Genomic DNA, 12,812 nt, shown 5'->3' on the forward strand with positions numbered 1-12,812 from the left:
GCTCTGAAGGAGGTAAGTATAGGAGATGGGACGGGAGCACAGTGTTCAGGCCAAAGAGGAAGAGTGCTTCAGTCTGGGAAGTTGGGGAGGCTTTACAGAGAAGATGCATTGTAAGCCAAGTGAGACTCAGGATGAGTAAGATCTTGCTAGGCATACAAACAGGTTGGGGTGTGATGGGCAGTCTAAGTACAGTGATGAGAATGGGTGAAAATGGTGTGTACAGGAATCGTAAGTAGCTCCCTGTCATTGGGGCGCTGGGGGAGTGTGCCTTGGTGTCGGCATTAAGGAGGGAGAGAAAGAAGGAAGTGATGACAACTCAATCTGGACAAGTTGGCTGGAGCCAGATTACAAGGCCCTCATATGACAGTAAATTGACAATCTAGTAAAATAGGGAAGGCTTCCCTCCTGCCATCTAGCTCTCAGCCATCTTCCTTTTTTGTACTTGCTTTTTGATTCCCTGCTGGCCTGGTCCAATTGGTCAACCATTTCAACTCATTTTTTTTTTCTGTCACCATGTGATCCTCTCCCTTTGCTAACTCTCAAACCTTTATTTTCTCTTGGGCTTCCTGCCTGCTATACCTTTTGACCATTCCTTTCTTCCATTTATCCAGTTAGTCAATTAAATATATGTAAGTAGCACCTACTATGTGCTAAATGTTTCTAGAAAAAGTGAAATGACCCAAGTCAGTTAATAGTATGGCTTTTTTTTTTTAATATTTAAATTTTTTTGTAGAGAGATCACAAGTAGAGGAGAGGGGCAGAGAAGGGGAGAGAGAGAGTGAGGGAGTGTCTCAAGCAGGCTCCACGCTGAGCTGACATGGGGCTCCATCCCATGACCCTGGGATCATGACCTGAGCCAAAATCAACAGTTGGACACACAACCAACTGAGCCACCTAGGTGCCCCAGATAATCAGTATGGCTTTTTAATTTAAACTTTATTTATTGTTAAATTTTTGAATAGGTAATACATTCATGTGGATTGAAATTCTAAAAGTAGGGAAGGACCTTTCTCCAGTTTCTTTAACTCTTTGCAGTCTAGCTTTCACCTCAGACTCCCCAGTTGAACTCATTGACTGTGGTCATAAGTGTGTTGCTAACAGCCAAATCCTATGGTGTTATTGAACTGTTGTTAAAAATCTTCTTTCTTAAAATTCTCTTCTCATCTGACTTTTGTGACTCTCTTCTTTCTCTGTGCTCTTTATCACTTTTTCTCTGTCTTGTAGTTATCTGAAACATAGACATCTCCCATCTTTACACCCTTGATGATCCTGTGCATAGTCATGGCTTCATCTATCACATATTTAAGGACAATTCCTGGAGCACCTGGGTGGCTCAGTCAGTTAAGTGTCTGACTGGCTCAGGTCATGATCTTACTGGTCATGGGTTCAAGCCCTCGTCAGGCTGTATGCTGACAGCTCAGAGCCTGGAGCCTGCTTTGGATTCTCTTGTCTCCCTCTCTCTGCCCTCCCCTACTCGCATTCTGTCTCTCTCTCTCAAAAATAAAATAAATGTTAAAAAAAAATAAGGATGATTCCAGAACTTGGAGGGGTTCTAAAGTCCTGCAGATCTGGGTTCAAGGCTTAGTGCTGTCATGATTAATTCTGTCAACTTAACATTCCTAAGCCTAGTTTTACTCATTAGTAAAACAAAGATAGCACTACATACCTAATTGGGGTTGTTAAGACAGTTGAAAGAAGTGATGTTCTTTCAAAGACAACACTTCCTAGTACCTGAGCTGTAGTTAGGGTTCAATGAATGTCTGCTGTTGCTATTACTTAATTTATTTTGAGAGAGAGAGTGTGCACATATGTGGGTTAGGGACAGAGAGAGAATCTGAAGCACGCTCTGTGCTATCAGCTTGGAGCCTGATGCAGGGCTCAATCTCATGAACTGTGAGGTCAAGACCTGAGACAAAATCAGGAGTCAGACGCCTGACTGACTGAGCCACCCAAGTGTCCCTGCTATTGCTATTGTTTATTGTCTTATTATTGGTTCATGTCCTAAGCACCCATTTTCCACCTGGATGTTCCATTCCTTCTTACATCATTCAGGCCTCTGTTCCAACATCTCGTCAAAGGTTTCTCTTTCTGATGACCATATATAAAATAGCCCCCATGCTCCCCTCAGACATTCCCTGTCCCCTCACCTTTGTTTTCCTTCATAACATTCTTCATCAGCAGACAGACACATTTGTTTATTGTTTGTCTTCTCCCACAAGAATGTATGTTCCTTGAAAGCAGGGACATTATCTCTTTGTTCACTGATACGTATCTGCTTCTAGCACAGTTCCTGGCAAATTGTAATGATCAGTACATACCTGTTGAGTGTTTACTGAAGATTGTGAACTCGGAGAAGATCAAACTGAACTCAGCAGCCTTTCTCCTTCATCTCCACCTCACTTTTCCCACGTTCAGTCCCACCCACCAATAGTGTTCTTTCCGATACCCCGTCTTCTTAATTACATCTAGTCTAGCAATGTGAATTATCTTTCATTTCCACCACATCCCATTTCAATGAGATGACAAGTAACTTTGACTCTCTCTTTATAATATTTCTCTTTCCCATTGCTATCATTCTGCTTGCTTAAAATTGGCCTTCTGATCTCGAGTTCCTTTTCGTTTCTTCCTACTTGCCCGCTATCACCAGAGTATATTCAAGAATGTCTCTGACACTGGCATTGTGGTATTGATAAATCTACAGTTCCATCAGAATAAAACAGAAATGCTTCATTTTGACTTGGAAGCTGTCATAGTGCCATACATTGGCCGCAGTCAATTTTTTTTTTCTTTTTTTAATGTTTATTTTTGAGAGAGACAGAGTGTGAGTGAGGGAGGGACAGAGAGAGAGGGTGACACAGAATTTGAAGCAGGCTCCAGGCTCTGAGCTGTCAGCACAGAGCCAGATGCGGGGCTCAAATCCATGAACTGTGAGCTCATGACCTGAGCCAAAGTCAGACGCTCTACCAACTGAGCCATCCAGGTGCCGCGGCCAGTCAGACTTTCTAACTGCATCTTCCACAGGCCACTTTCTGCCTGTTCATATTCTGGTATTGAGTCTAATCACCATTACTCACACCAAGTCTGTGGTTTCCTGTCTGTGTGCGTTGTTTCAGTCCCCTCTGTCTGGCATGCCTTCCACATCCTGTCTATCAAATTTTTATCTTTCCTTCAAGGCTGAGCTCCTGTTTCACCTCTGAAAAACCTTCCTGTTTCTTTCCATTTTCTCCTAAACTTTGTGCCTCTACAGCAGCACTTATCCCTGAGTCATTTGTCCACAAAGTCATCGATACCTAGAGTATTTATCAAGTACTTACTACATTTGCTCTGTATTGTGTAAAGATGAATCTGCTTTAGGGCTTACCTTCAAACACCTTATTATCTAGTGTGGAAGAAAAGACCTGCACACCAAAAATCAAAATAAAAAACAGAAAACGGAAAGTGCCATGTGGGAGAGACAGGTAATAGTTAGTAATAGATGCCATCTTTTGAGTGCCTAGTGTGTTTCACATTTAACCCTCACATAGCAACCCATTGAGGTAGGTGATATAGTGATATAGTCCCTATTTTACAACAGAAGAATAAAATGCATCTGTAATAGGGAGAAGGTAAGTAATTGACCCAAGTTATATACATTCACATGGCTGAGCCAGAGGCTTGAGTCTAGGGCTGTTCACAGCCTATTCTAAATGTTGAGCACTCTGGTCTTCCTTAGGATAGCATACAGAGAGAGTGTTTTGAGCAAATAGTTTTATTCTTGGCTGTCAGAGTAAATTCTATTTGTAATACCAGCACATAATTTCTTTTTCCCTTCCTTTTTAAGACCCTGGAAGAAGAGTTTGCCAGGAAACTGCAGGAACAGGAGGTGTTCTTTAAAATGACTGGGGAGTCTGAATGCCTTAACCCATCAGCACAGAGCCGGATTTCCAAGTTTTATCCTATCCCTAGCTTGCATTCCACAGGGTCGTAACAGTAGGAAGCAGTCTGTGGTTCGGTTTGGCTTTTTAAATATGTCATTCTGTTCTCTTCATCTTCTGCCACAATCTATATCAGAGAGCTTATGAAGACAATCACCTGCCTCACCTTCTAGGTGTTTTTTGTTTATTTGTTTGTTTGTTTAGCAAAGATGAAGGGAAAGGAACCGTGACAGATGCTAGGCCATGTTGGCGAAGTGGCATCTTGCAGTAATTCCCTAAGGTGATTTTGTATATTAATCTTAAAAATTGTGTTCTTTAGACACTGTTAGGTGAAATACTTTAGAAATAAAATGTTTGAGGTGTTTGGTTTTTTTTTTAAAGCTGTTAGGTCACTGAGTATTAGTGAATATCTTTTTACCTGACCTAACTTCTCAGTGATGCCTAAATTCTGTAGTTGCAACTCTGCTGTAGAGAGTTGGAATAATTTTATTTTGGTGAATCTGCTCTCATGAAAAAGCTATGAGTTGCTCAAAATACCATATTGGTTGAGTAAATAAATCTATTTTATCTTTAAATAGCAACAAACTTTTTAAAAAGAAACATTATTTCAATAGTTTGTCTAAAATAATTACTTTCAGTCATGAGCTAAAAATTAAGGGTGCTAGTTTTATTAAAATAGTGCCTAAAACACTAAATTTCATTGGAGTCTAAAGTAGGATTTTCTCTTGATTCAACAGGGACAAACATCCTTAGCATTAAACATTATTGTATTTTAAGTCTTGCTCCTGTTACCTAATTTGATGAAATTTCCATCCTAAAATCTATGTTTTGCAAGGTTGGAAAGATGTAAAAAAAGTAGCTTTTAGATACTGAAATTCGGCATGTAACACTCACCAAATTAAAAGTATAGACTTAGCATTCCAGCTCATTTCCTAAAATAGTCTGTGAGCTGGGCAAGGGACCTCTTCCATCCTAGCACACTTCGTCCATTGAAGGCTCTGCAGGCTCTGCGTTAAATGAACTTTTTGAAATTAATCTTAAAAGAGGCATTTGTTCAGAATACTTTTTCAGAAAGCATTTAAATAAAATACTTAGGCAACGTCAGAAATGACTGTGTTGTTGAGAGAAAGTCATTTGTATTTTGGTTTTATTTAGTTCCATGTTTAAATTATTTGATTTGAATGGGAAAAGCCTGACACCTTTACCATCTGGTTGCTGATACGTGTAATTATTAATGAAATGTTCACTCTTGGTCCCTCTTGCGGCTTAGAATTCCAAGCCCGCGTCAGGTCAAGCAATATTATGAAATGTACTTGGGTCGGTGAGACGGCACATTTGTAAATCATGCTTGCTGCTTGCCACTTCCAGCCTGTTCTCTTCGAAGAGTACCAGGTACCAAGTTGTGGAAGTTTCATTTTTTAGTTACGTTACGTTTGAGGCTGGTGAAAAATTCAAGTGTAATTTTGTGGGAACACTGATTCATATTAAGAAAATGTAAATATGTGTAGTAGCACTTTCTTGCAGTTAATTTGAAAACTTTGAATGCTGAACCTTATTTTGTCAGTGGTTTAGATGATTTAAAAATGCATGTGTGATTTTAATTTTGTAATTGTTTTGACAAGCGTAATTTCTTGGACAACTTTGTAGGTAGCCTTAACTTCTGGCCAAGTTTGTTTTTTATAGAAGTATATATACATATATATATATATATATACATATATATATTATGTATGGTTGTAAATTCATACACTTATCACATTGAATGTGTTGCTGTATACAAAACTCTTTTAATGCTTTATTCTCAAATGCTGGGTTGAAAAATGTTTTGAAAGCCTTTTAAAGTATATATCTTTATAAAGTAATATTCAGGATGATGATGGAAATTGTTTATATTATTATGATAAAAATGACATTATAATGTTACCCAATGTATTTAATGATTTATTTGCAGAGGGAGAGAGGAGGACGGTTCTTACTACTCTCTCTTTTGAAATTTTCAGTTTATTGGCTTTATAAAAAGAATTCAGGTAGTGGACATTTTTTCAGTATCTTTTAAAGGATATCCTGTGTGCTAAATAGCTTGTGGCACATAATCAATTTAGTCTGAATATTTGATTCTTTTTATTCTTTTCAACTTGTCGTGAGAGTATTGAATAAAGAAAAGAGGCTCAGAGTAGAATGGTTGACACTCTGGTAAATTTATTAGCAAATCTTGTAAAACCCTTAAAACTGCCCTTTGGATTCAGTGTCCTTGCTGGAGTTCTCTTTCATATATAACCATACTCATGTGGGTGCAGGACTGCAAAATGATACATACGTAGAGACGAACAATTCATTTTAACGCTTAAATTACATAAATCTTTGCAAAAAGCATTTTGTTACAGAATATGCTGTTTTTACCCGTCCCTGCTCACTTCTTGTTAAGCCCTATATTCAAATAGATAATAGTGGTCATTTGTTCTTGCATGAAGTGTAGGTGGAGAACTGGGGACGGGCACAGACTTCTTTGAAGTCAAAGGGTACAGTCAGATCCATTCCGTTTTTGGTGGTGGTGTTGCTCTGGCAGGATGTGCTATGAAACACATCAAAGAAAGTCTGTGTGTGCCCCGCCGCCAGCCTCCCTCTTCTCCCTGCGTGCTCTGAACACACCGCACGCCACACTTCTGCAGGCCTGGCTCCAGAGCCAGTTGCACCGGGTTGCCTTTCCTAGTCCTGTCCGTCTGTAGTTGAGTGTGAACTGCTGAGTTAGCTGCTATTCTTTATGGAGTCACAGTTAAGCTTTTCTTACCCTTTCCAGTGGGCAGTCTGTGGGGAGCGGGGGGTAAAGAGGAAATTGAGAGTGCTTATACTTTGTTGAAAATATTAGAACTTTCCTGTGACAGGACATGGCAAATTGTAATTAAATATAAACTGAACCAGAGCTACCTCTAAGTAGTGTTTCCTCAAGCACAAAGCTCTCAGGCATATGAGACCCGCTGTAACGGAGGGTCTCTGATTTCTTGAGCATCAGCGAGTTCAGAAGTGACTGTCTTTTGTACTCTGTTAGTTCCCTGGTGACTACACACTTTCTCCCATTCCACACTGTGCTTAAATGACAAAGACTCTTCTGAGAAGCCAAATTCTGTCCGAGATTAGCTATAGATATTGATTACAGGAGAGCTTAGAACTGGCGTGGAAGAGGAGTTACTTTAGCTCCAGTTCTGAGAATCTTCTGATGAAATACATCACTTCTTTTCAAGGAGACGATCTTTTATAGGAAATGGGATATTTTAAATGCTTTTCTTGAAGGCTCAACAGTTAATGTCTCTATTGTTGCTAGTCTGTGGCTGACATGGTTTTGACATGGCTTTAAAATTTCTGCTAAGCTTGAGTAGAATGTTACACCAGTTTTAAATGTTGGCTGCAGCTTTTGGTGATCCTTTGCTGATTTTTTACAGTGTAATAACCTCATAAGCTGTTTTCAAAATGAATTTTGTTTCTGATTATGCCTCTTGTCTATTTGGGAGCAACATGTCTTTTCAATCATGGGATTGACAACTGAAAAATAAAGTTATTTCTTAATCTACTCTGGCAAGTGGTCTTTTATTAAGAATCTTTGATACTGGGTTGTCCTGCATGAAAACGTTTGGCAGCATTTTTTGGTCCTAGTTACATCTTTTTTTTTTTGGGGGGGGGGCAGACAGCATGAACGGGGGAGGGGCAGAGAGAGAGGGAGACACAGAATCGGAAACAGGCTCCAGGCTCCGAGCCATCAGCCCAGAGCCTGATGCGGGGCTCGAACTCACGGACCGCGAGATCGTGACCTGGCTGAAGTCGGACGCTTAACCGACTGCACCACCCAGGCGCCCCATGTCCTAGTTACATCTTAAACCCTCACAGTCCTCCAAGCAGCTGGACCCTTCCAGACTTGCTAGTGTTCCCACCCGACTCATCACCACACACAAGAATGTAGTTTTTACTGCTAACTTGGAAAGGGGGTGTCTTTTAGGATATAAACCCCTCCTTTGGGTGGTGCCTAAAATAGTTCCATCGACATACATATATACATGTATGTATGTACACATATATATCCCCCCCCCCCCGGATGGATCTTTTTTCTCACCAGATACTTCACTAACCGTATGACCTCATTTCTGCTAAAAATAACCTCTTCCATCATTGATATGTTCGTGCAAGATTCAGCAGACACTAGGCAGCATCACTTGGCAGGTTTTTAGCTTGGCTGGAGGGAGGCATAGCATGTCATTTTCTAATCCAGAAGCATCACACATTTTTGAGCTCATTCTTTTTTTGTTTTTTTGTTTTTTTTTTTAAGTGAAAACAGGCTCAGATCCATTGCCATCCAGCCGAAGATTTATCTCGTTATCTGTCCTTCCCTTTCTGGTTCTGTCAGAGAAAGTAGCAGGTTTGGACCTTTATCCTGTTTCGCTTGAGCATAGGACTCTATGAAGATTCTGGATAGCTTGGAAAGGTAAATCGAGGAAGGAAACACTCCAATCAAATCTGATTAATAAAGGTAAGAATGATCAAAGGGGGTGTAACACTTGAGCCTGTTAATTTGATTCAGCCTTTAAGCCTTAAGCTATTAAAAAGGTGTGATGTGGTAATTCATTAAACAGTTGTCATTACATAGCAAAAAGTTTGAAATTCCGAGGGCCTTATGAACTCATTTTTTGGAATTCCTATGATGATTCCTAGCAGGTAGCTGTCAGACTGTGATAAAGGAGGCTGGCAGACCACGCAGAATGTGGCCTGTGTGTTGCCGCAAGTTCAATACAGAACTAAAGGGTCCGTCTTCCCAGGACAGTATGTGAGGTACTCAGAAGAGACCACATAGAAAGTAAACTATCCAGACTTTTTTAGAAGGTGGAGGTAGAGAAGTAGATTTATTTTAATCCCATTTTAATCTAGCAATTGAGAGTCATGGCTTGTAACATTTCACAAGTTGGCCAAGTGTAGCCTCTTCTGAAGTTGAGTGATTCTACTGTGCATTCTGTGGGACATTTGATATTTGTGCAGTTTTCCTGTTAGTTTCGGTCTTCTGCATCTTGTGTGTGCCATACAATCATAACTCCTTTGTGCTGGGATAAGTTATTGCATTAATTGCAGATAATCTTGTCGCTCATCTGTTGCATAGGTGTTCATTTCAAATAATTTATGTTCAGGGAAAACCTTTAGATGCTTTGTAACCTGTCCACATTAATAGTTGTAGATCGAGGTCTGCCTATAAAAATGTCCATGATTAAACAAAATGCCAGAGGCTGTGTTCCAAGTACACCTAGTTTTGTTTTCTTGTGTTTATAGTAGTGTTATTAGCATAGGGCTCATTTTTTTTTTTTTTACCTTTCTCTCCCCTTTTGTTTCTCTTTTCATCTCTCTCCCCTACTTTTTCATTCTATTTCCTTGCATCTCTTTCTCCCTCTCCCTCTCTTCCCATCTGTTTTTCTCTTCCTCTTTTTATCTCTCTTCCCTCTCTCTCTTGCTTTGTCTCCTCTTTCCCTTTTTCATTTTTTTTTTAAATTTTTTTTTAACATTTATTTTTGAGACCGAGAGAGAGCATGAACAGGGGAGGGGCAGAGAGAGAGGGAGACACAGAATCTGAAACGGGCTCGAGGCTCTGAGCTGTCAGCACAGAGCCCGACGCGGGGCTCGAACTCACGGATCGTGAGATCGTGACCTGAGCTGAAGTCAGCTGCTTAACCGACTGAGCCACCCAGTCGCCCCTTTCCCTTTTTCATTTTTATTCCCTTTCTTTCCTGTTCTTTCTTGTCTCTATTTCCCCCTTTGTCTCCCCACCTGGCCCCCAGTTTTTCTCTCCCCATTTCTCTTCCCTGCTTTGTCTCCCTCTCTCCCCAACCGCGTATCACCACCTTCCCTCTTCCCTTCTTTTCCATTCTGTCGCTTTCTCTCACTTTGATTAGATGGATCACAGTAAACATAATATTTAGAAAAACTCTTTAATTGGAAATTTTGTATCTGAAATGACTTTTCATCTAACAGACCACATACATATTTTAGGTACTGAAAAGTGCTTAAAAACCATGCCCAGTGCCCCATGCCATTTCCCACATGCAGAACAGAATGACATCTTTCCTAGCATCGAGTTTCCTATTTTCCCTCCTTCCCCGCTGCCCTTCTCCTCCCCCTGACTGTGATCAAGTTCAGTAGAACCCATCTCTAAAGGCCAGCATGGTGCCGCAGAAACCACAGCTACAATCAATCAGACGATCTAAGCAAGTGGGAACGAGGTCTGTGGCCAGAAAGGACTATTAGAAACCCTGTCACCATCTTCAGCGGAAGTGAGTTTCTTAATTTTTTCAGTTGCAAGAGTTGCTTCTTAGCCAAGTCTTTTCTATGACTAGAGAATGCGAAATGAACGGAGGAAGGAGCAGACGGTGCAGCCTTGCAGTGACAGAACCAGAACACTCCCCATTCCCGTCTTCCCTTTTCTGGTCATTCTCAGGCAAAGCTCAAGGACTCCTGAGCCCGCAAGTATGCACCTGGCTTTCCTGGGTTGCAGCTACATCTAAGAGCTAAGGAAACCAAGGAGCTCAGGTTGAGCCAGTAGCCAGTCTCGCTCGCCAGCGGAGCAGGTTCAGGTTGGGGGCCTTTGGATACTATATCTATATAGAGAGATGTAGATCTATATAGAGACTGTTCCAGACTAAAACAGGGGTTCTATTTGGCTGTGCTGGCTCGGTAGGAAGTGAGCCTCCAGCTTCTGCCCTCTGGAGAGAGTTTGACAGGAGCGTCATAAGCCATCGCATGAACTGGTGCCAGGGGCTGTTCCGCCAAGGGGAGCTCACGGCTTGATGGCGATGCTTCTCTTTCTCCGCCTGCCATAGACTTGGTCACCTAGAAGTTAGAGGAGGAAGTTAAACCTCCTGTGGCCTGTGGGCCTTTAGGTCAGCCAATTATAGCGACTGTTACAACTGCAGAATGGGCTTGTGAGATAAAGTCGCTTGTAAGACTCAGTTTCTTGACATGGTTTACCCTATTTCATCAGAGCGGTCCTCTTGTTCTCCACACATGGGCAGTCTTTCTCCCTAGCGGCTCATTGCACTGCCATGCCAACCGGTGGTTGGGGCAGCATCTGCCTTCAGTAATTGGCATTCGCCTTCAGTTTTCAGGGTTGCCCCGGAACAAATCCCCTACTTCTCTGAGCATCAGCCAGCCTCCCAGCCCTGCCTGAACTGGCAGCCACGGCTTACCTGTGTCTCCTTTCTCTCCCTTGTGCCCTTGAGGGCCGGGTGGCCCAGGCCGACCTGGTGGTCCTGCAGGGCCCCTCTCACCTGGGAGGACAGAGCGGGGTGTGCTCAGTCAAGTGGGAGCGCAGGACCCGGAGGAGCCACACGGGTCCCTGGATAGCACTGTCAAGGGGTGGCTTCCCAGCCAGAGTGGGTGGTCACAACGGGATCCCAGTAGCTGTCTCCCTGCCACCACTTACCTTTGGGTCCTGGGGTGCCCACCTCTCCTTTCTGCCCTGGGGGACCTGGAATGGTTCCATAAGCTGCGGGGAGACAAGAGTGGTCTCAGACAAGAGGTCACCCTGGAGTTTGGGAGGTAAAGGGCTTTGTTCAGAGAAGCACAGAAGGGAGAGGTACAGCTGGGACCCACAAGAAGAAAACGGACTTAAGAATTTATCAGATTTTCAGCCTTTCAAGTGTTAATAACTGAAGTTTTTCAGGAGACTTTCTCCCACTTGAGACCAGGCCGCAAGGTAAGTGTTGGGAAAGCGATCACGGGCTGCCCTTACTTCGGAAAAAGTCCATGAGGTCCTCGGTCACATTGCTGTAGGCAGAGAAGACCTTGCTGATGCCGGGGGGACCCTGCGGCCCTGGCCGGCCTGGTGGGCCCTGGATGGTGTAGGCCATCCCCTGCAGCAGACCCTGACCTGTGAAGCAACAGATTGTGGGCACGGGAAGCAGGGTCTCTCAGCCCCTCTTTGCAGGACAAGAGCCCTCGGGTTGCTGAACTCCCGTGCCGTTAACCTAGATGAGGCAGCAGCAAGGGAGAAACCCTGCTGGCTTCCTGTGTCCCTCCCTGCGGACTGGCCCAGGCCTCTGCTGCCGTGGCCTTTCCTCAGAGGCTTTCTGGCGGCAGAGCTGTGCTGGTAGCTACCGGGAGAAAGGACTTCTTAACCAACCTCCCCTCCCCCCCACCAGTAACCATCGTCATCATCAAAACTTCTGACAAGACCAGGTAGCAGGAGTAGCAAAAGTCCAAAGACCAACACGCCCTGTTCCCGGCCACACTGATCCCGTTCTGACTGGGGCTTCTGAACTAAGCTGGCTGAGAGAACTCGCCCTGGACCACCTGCCTTCCGTCCCCCCACCGCCATCTGATGCCCGAAGTGTCGTCCCCGTAGCCTGGGTGCTCCGTAAATGAGAGGGGGAGTTTCTGGAGCTTGAAATTCAAGCTGCACAAGGGCTCCCACCCAACCTCCCGGCTGCGCTAAGGGCCATGACTTACGCTGCAAGCTCTCAGACACCCGAACAGCCAGCTCGTTGTAGTCCAGACTTCCGGCAAAGCCAGCCCCGAATGGTCCACCTTCGCCACCATACGTGCCACCTTCTGCCCCGTAGCCTCGGCCCAGGCCCATGTCCATACCGAAGGCCCCCCCTTCGCCCAGGGAGCCTCCGCTGGCTCCTCCTACGCCCATGGAAGAGCTGTAGGAGGTGCCCCGACTGACTGACGAGCTGTGAGAGGAGGAGCCGCTGCTCCGACTGTAGGAGCCGTCCATGGACACCAGGCGGCTGTCCCCCGGTGGCCCTTGTGGCCCTGGAGGGCCCGGTGGGCCCACGATGAAGCTGCGTACATCTGGGCCTGTGGGGAGGAGGCCACGTTAGGTGGGGCTCAGGTCTGGGGGTGAGAGAAAGGGGGTCTTGAGGCCTCTCC

General features: G+C 43.9%; 2 protein-coding genes across 5 annotated transcripts in view; one reads left to right on the forward strand and one right to left on the reverse strand.

Moving 5' to 3' along the window:
- SLK (STE20 like kinase) overlaps positions 1-7,479 on the forward strand; it is a 57,679-nt gene extending 50,200 nt beyond the window's left edge. For both annotated transcript variants that reach the window (XM_019813784.3, XM_011287641.4), the window contains one exon: positions 3,821-7,479. In XM_019813784.3, the coding sequence (XP_019669343.3) occupies positions 3,821-3,967 (147 nt within the window). In that variant the 3' untranslated portion in view covers positions 3,968-7,479. The remainder of the gene's footprint in view (positions 1-3,820) is intronic.
- A 2,373-nt stretch (positions 7,480-9,852) lies between these two features.
- The window catches only part of COL17A1 (collagen type XVII alpha 1 chain), a 50,865-nt gene continuing 47,905 nt past the window's right edge, over positions 9,853-12,812 (reverse strand). For all 3 annotated transcript variants that reach the window (XM_019813786.3, XM_019813785.3, XM_006938156.5), the window contains 5 exons: positions 12,387-12,740; positions 11,671-11,808; positions 11,362-11,424; positions 11,126-11,206; positions 9,853-10,769 (listed from right to left, as the gene is read on the reverse strand). In XM_019813786.3, coding sequence (XP_019669345.3) covers positions 10,717-10,769; positions 11,126-11,206; positions 11,362-11,424; positions 11,671-11,808; positions 12,387-12,740 — 689 coding nt within the window. In that variant the 3' untranslated portion in view covers positions 9,853-10,716. The remainder of the gene's footprint in view (positions 10,770-11,125; positions 11,207-11,361; positions 11,425-11,670; positions 11,809-12,386; positions 12,741-12,812) is intronic.

Source organism: Felis catus, chromosome D2, assembly GCF_018350175.1.
Source record: "Felis catus isolate Fca126 chromosome D2, F.catus_Fca126_mat1.0, whole genome shotgun sequence".
Lineage (NCBI taxonomy): Eukaryota > Metazoa > Chordata > Mammalia > Carnivora > Felidae > Felis > Felis catus.